Source organism: Lissotriton helveticus, chromosome 8 (assembly GCF_964261635.1).
Source record: "Lissotriton helveticus chromosome 8, aLisHel1.1, whole genome shotgun sequence".
In the NCBI taxonomy this organism is placed as follows: Eukaryota; Metazoa; Chordata; class Amphibia; order Caudata; family Salamandridae; genus Lissotriton; species Lissotriton helveticus.
In genome coordinates, this window is record NC_136069.1 from 1,690,881,942 (window position 1) to 1,690,887,941 (window position 6,000).

The 6,000-nt window shown below is 41.9% G+C and overlaps 1 protein-coding gene across 1 annotated transcript in view; it reads left to right on the forward strand.

Annotated features, from left to right (window-relative positions):
* The window catches only part of LOC144774100 (vomeronasal type-2 receptor 26-like), a 43,232-nt gene extending 38,454 nt beyond the window's left edge, over positions 1-4,778 (forward strand). Inside the window, exon 5 of the mRNA XM_078659126.1 lies at positions 3,871-4,778. Coding sequence (XP_078515252.1) covers positions 3,871-4,778 — 908 coding nt within the window. The remainder of the gene's footprint in view (positions 1-3,870) is intronic.
* The last annotated feature ends 1,222 nt before the right edge of the window (positions 4,779-6,000 follow it).

The following is a 6,000-nucleotide window of genomic DNA, read 5'->3' on the forward strand; positions in this document are numbered from 1 at the left end:
TGTCTGTGATTACTTTTTGGGAAAGCAAACTTGTTTTAAGGCAGCCCATTTTTCCAAAAGTTTTATTGGTTTTTGATTGTTTAGGAAGAGACAGTGGTCCTCTTTTGGGGTATAGGTAAAATATCAATGTTTTTCAACCAGATTTCTGTTGCAAAATAGTGATATAATATGCCCCATCAAACTACTGAATCTGGATCCATTTCCAAACATGTAGTGACTGGGAAACAGTGTTCCATAAGGTAAATGTGTTTAGTATATAGTAAAAAGGGTTTTTGTCATAAATAATCTCTTCCTTGGACTAGACTTCCTCTCTTTGCCCCATTCGTTTCCTCCCTTAGTTGCTTTCTAGTAACTAGTGATGTAGTTGTATCAGTGTCTCTTGAAGGTTCGAACTATCATGTTTCTCTGACTGGAACATATGATGATGACTCAGACACACAGGGGGGATATTTACAAGGAAATGGCGCAGCGCGACTCTGCATGCAATTTAACAGTGCAGTGTCATTTAAAAAATGCAGGGATGCACCGTATTTACAAAAATAATGCACACCCCGTGGTTTCCCTTGTGCTGGCACTAAAAAAGGAAGATGCTTAGGGCCAACACAGACACCCTTGCAACATAGTGCAAGGGTTCCTGCATTGCGGGGATGCTGCCCTACAAGTCAAGCACCTTTACACCATGGTGCAATGGTGCCTGCATTGCAGGGAATCATCCCTGCAATTAAGGCACCCTTGCACCATGGTGCTAGGGTGTCTGTGTTTCATGGAATGATTGTTTATGTGCAGGAAGTGACACCTTCCTGCACATGAACAATCTTTTAAGGCAATTTTCTCTTTCTATGTAGCTGCTTTTTGCAGCACACACAGAAAGAGCAAACACAAGGAGAAATAAAAGTATTTCTCCTAAGTGTGGCAATCTAGCGCTTGATATTAAGTGGGGTTAGTATTGGCCCTGTCTCGAATTTACAGATCCTTATGAATCTGGGGCAGATCACTTCGGAGAATGCACCTGTCACTGTCTTTGCTGACTCTTATTCCCCATATGCATTAATGGTCAGTATGACTTTTGAGAGAATGTTTGCTAATAGCTATGAATTGTTAGAAAAACCATTCATCAATCCTGGGGGTTAGAATGAGGATTTGATTCCACTTGAAGCAATGATGAAACTGCACATTTGTTTCAGAGACAGGAGTGCTGTATGAAAGGTATTTCTTACAGAAAAAGGGACAAATCTGCTTGGGTGGAAGTATCCAAAAGAACTAGGAATGAAGCTGGACCCTAACAAATCATCATTAGGACTGTTCGAGAATCATCAACACCACATTCATCTCAAGCTCAAAGTCAAAGCAATAGCACATAAAGTCTGACCTTAATATTGCATGTACCTCCAAGGTACACACTGTCACTCTTGCTCCACTTCTGACCTGGCCTATGGTGGGGACAAAGCAATGCCAGAATAAAGCTGGCCTGCTCCGACGGAGGAACGTGTCCCATTCTAGTTGATGCATGCTTTCTTCCGCCCTCTGAACACTAAGGGGCTTATTTACAAGCCCCTTACGCCACTTTTGCGTCGCTTTTCCCATGTTAAAAGTGACGCAAAAGTGGCGCAAGGGGCTTGTAAATCTGCCCCTAATTCTTTGCTTCTGAGTCCACTGTGCGTCGCGTCGGCGTCCCAGTGGGCTGCTGTGCGATGGCTCTGCTCGTTCATCATTTTGTTGTCAGCCTCCTCGGCTGTGCATTGCTGGACATAATTCCTTGGATCCCTGAATATAAGAAAACAGGCAAAATAACATTTATTGATTCAGCTTTGCCCATTAAGACGTTGACGCACTTAGCACTTACATTATAAATAGTATTGCATATATAAATATCTGATTGGTACTGGCTTTATGGACCTGAAAGAGAACAGATTAGTTGCTGCAGTACGGAAGATATAGTTTTGATGACATAGAGCCTGTACACCTTTTTGTGTTACTTTTGTATTTGATCTTAGTGTCTTTACAAGAGATTATTGCATCCACTCTTCCAGTTAGTGAATTCAGAGTATTTTGGGGGCTTTCCTTTAAAGCAGGATACTAAATACCTTCAGGTTTGTTTGCATGTTCCTTTCATCCCATATGAAATCCACACTATATTGTTGTGCTCAGTAACCAAAACTCTTTCTCTTTATTGTTTCCATAGGTTTTTTACCACCCCTGTGTATGCAGTTAGTTATTTAAGTTCGAAAGAGGGGACTTATACAGGTAGTGTCTATATACAAAGTGGCCACCTATATAGTACTCTATACATTGTTACATCACCTGAAAGGTGTACATATACAATGGCATTCCTTATTCTCTTCCACAGAAGCAGGAAACATATAGGGTTACTTCAGAACACGACTTACCTCCCTGTCTTTCCCTTTCCCTCTTCCCCATCTCCCACCACTAACTTTGACATTGTTGGGATTCCTGCGTGGAGAAAGGAAGTTGGGACCAGTGATTTGCTTTCCCATAGGACCGGCGTACTCGTGGTGGCGATCCAAACAAGGATCCTGCTGAGCCAGACGTCTGGAATGATACAGTAATATGCTGCTGGTGCCAAAGATGTTCACGCTGAGCATATTACAAGTTGTCTTTTCACCAACCTTTTTATTGCGTGAACCTGCCATGAAAAGGGTGTTGGAGAGGCAACTACGGGGGGCATGCCACTCCTGGGCAAGGGGTGCATGCATAGGGGCACCTGTTGTGCCCCCTGGAATTGCAGCCTTGTTCGTGCAGGGTGTAGCAAGCATGCCACACCATGCAGGAACTGCGGTGAGACTAACCCCATTATATATGGTGGGACCCCAACTGCCTTGGCGGTCCTCCTGTTGGCGCTGTGGTGGCGGTGCGACAGGAGGAAAGCCAAAGTTTTAAAAAGGTCCTTAGCATTTTAGACCTATTGGCTGCATATCATCAAGTAGAGGTGGATTACCCTTCAATACACCTTACATCATTCATCACACCCCTGGAAATATTCCAATATAAAGTATGTCCTTCGGTCTTGAGTCAGCAGCCTTTCCGTTTCAGAGAATCATGAAGCATCTGCTACAAGGTGTCCATCATAAAATGTGCTTCCAAGTCAGTATCTTGATTTACAGTACCAATGCAAATTAACATGATTCCACCCTTAGAGAAGTTTGAAAAAGACTCAGAGATGCAGGTCTAACCATTAAAAAAGAAAAATGTTGCGTAGGAGTAACATCTGTAGAATACCTCCGCCATACTATATCCCAAGTGGATATCAAACCTAAATGGGACCTAATGGAATCTATAAAGATAGCTCCCACTAATAAGGAGGAGCTCAAATTGTTTCTAGGACTCTCAGGGTTGTACTCAAAATTGGTACTAAATGTTGCAAACTTCATTGAACCTTTCCTTTGTAATTGTACCGGTGTCCTTTGAAGGTTCCAACTGTCATTTTTCCTCTGACTGGAACTAGTGATGGTGAAAATAAATTGATGTGACAACTACCCATTGTGTGAAGCTTTGGTGCAATAGTTTTACTGTTTGAAAACCCTCTGGTTTACTGATCCAGAGGGTGTGTGAATGCTTAAACATCTTGTGCATGTGACCTACTGTGAGAAAGGTTGCCCATTCCTGCCTTCAGGACCACGTCTCACTTCAAAAATTTACTGGAAACTTAGTTGGAAATTTTGATCCGACTGCAAAGCTAGACTTTTTTTTTAATCTTGCTGATGTTTCTTTTTATGTCTTCATGTACCTGAATCAAGAGATGATTATTAATTTCTGCTAGCTATGGTTTATAAACCATTTTCTAGAATGTTTTCTTTTCAACTTCTCTAGTGAGGGATTCCACATGCTCAACAGCTTTCTGTCTTTTTTCAGATGCCGTCAAATGCTTGAAATGTCCTGATAATGAGTGGCCAAATGAAAGGCATGATCAGTGCATCCAAAAAGAAGTTGAGTTCCTGAGTTATGGTGAGCCGCTGGGTCTCACACTCACCTTTTCATCAGCCTTCATGACAATTCTTACTACTTCTGTCCTCTGTGTCTTCATCAGGTACCGAGACACTCCCATCGTGAAAGCCAACAACCGTGATCTCAGTTACTTTCTCCTGATTTCTCTCATGCTCTGCTTCCTCTGCTCCTTCATATTCATTGGTCGTCCTAAGAAGCTCACATGCATGCTGCGGCAGATTGCCTTTGGGACTGTGTTTTCCATCAGTGTTTCCTCTGTTATGGCAAAATCTATCATTGTTTTCATTGCTTTTAAGGCAACACATCCCAACAGCTCTGCAAGTAAATGGTTAGGCCCAAAGACACCATTTGGTATTTCTTTCTTTTCTTTGTTAGTGCAAATGGTAATCTGTACTGTGTGGGTTGTGAAGTCGCCTCCATTTCCAGACCTGAGCATGAAATCATACAATGAGAAATTAATTTTTGAATGCAATGAGGGGGACACCATCTTCTTTTACTGCATGCTGGGATACATGGGCCTCTTGGCCACAGCCAGCTTTATTGTGGCCTTTCTCTCAAGGAATCTGCCTGGAGGCTTTAACGAGGCCAAGCTGATCACCTTCAGTATGCTGGTGTTTGTCAGTGTGTGGATCTCCTTTATCCCGGCATACCTGAGCACACGGGGGAAGTACATGGTGGCCGTGGAGGTGTTTGCCATCCTGAGCTCCAGTGCTGGACTACTTGGTTGCATATTTGTACCCAAGTGCTATATCATTCTAGTGAGACCAGACATAAATACCAGACAACATCTAATTAGGAAAACACACAGGGCCTGATCCACGCAGGTAACTTACACTTTTGAGTAATTTTACACTGTTGAGTAAGTGGTATACACAAACTGCATTTTTGTTTTAACTTTCAATTTTGTGGTAATCTTACAGTGTTGTAGTACATCCAGCACTACACAGGGCCAATATCTGGTGCTGCAACACATTCCTACATAAATCAATGGAGTTAGGTACTTACTACAAAAGTTTAGGTAACTACAAAAGTGTAAATTACTACAAAAGTGCAGTTTGTGAATGCTAACTTTAGTAAACTTACTGAAAAGAGTAAGTTACTACAGAAGTGCAGTTTGTGGATAGCACGTTGTTGTACATTTTGCAATACCACTGTAGTAATACAAACATACCACATGTTGAAATTTGTGAATCAAGCCCTCTCTGCAACCAAAGGATGAACATTATAATGGTCATAGATGCTAAATATAAATGATTATATTGGTATTAGAACTTGTTTTACCCTATTTTTTGAAGTAGGTAAGATCCATGGTACTCAGGAGGTAGGACTCACTCTGCATTTACCATACTTCTTTAACAGGCCACATATGCTCCAAGAGACAGACATGTTTATGCTGAAGGAAGGACATCCTGCCAAGATTAAGAACAGGCATGCTTAGCCTCTAGACCCATATGACCCTCATTCGACACTCACCACTTGCAACATTCCAACTCATGCATCAGCACTCATGGCGGCTGGTCAGTAAAACAGTAATCTATAATATAGGGCAAGTTTTTAACACATCCCATCTCCTTATAAGAACAACAGAGGCCATACACGTCTCACACACTTTGAAGGATATCACAGGGCTAAGATAAAAGAGTATGATTCTGAATCAAACAACTGGTGATGGCAATTTGGTGTTTACTATTGTCTTCAATTCAGTCTGATTGTATAGTTTTTGTGTTTCACTGAAGGTACATCACAGGGCCAACTAAACTAGAGGAGAGTCTTTGATGAATCACAGAATGATGTGCTTGGTGATGCGAACAGATGAGTCTCTGATATCGTCACAGAATGATTTACTGAAATCAGTGTTTCATCATTAAGATCCTCAATTATGAGTTTTTGGTGCAGGGTAGTGCAGCACATCACTTTGCTGACTGCCCTGCATCAAAAGGAAAGGGCAGGATTGCGCCATACTTATGATATACCCTGCATTCTTGTCCTTTCCCACTGGGCTGGCACAGTTTTGGCTGCCTTGCTCCTATACAGGCA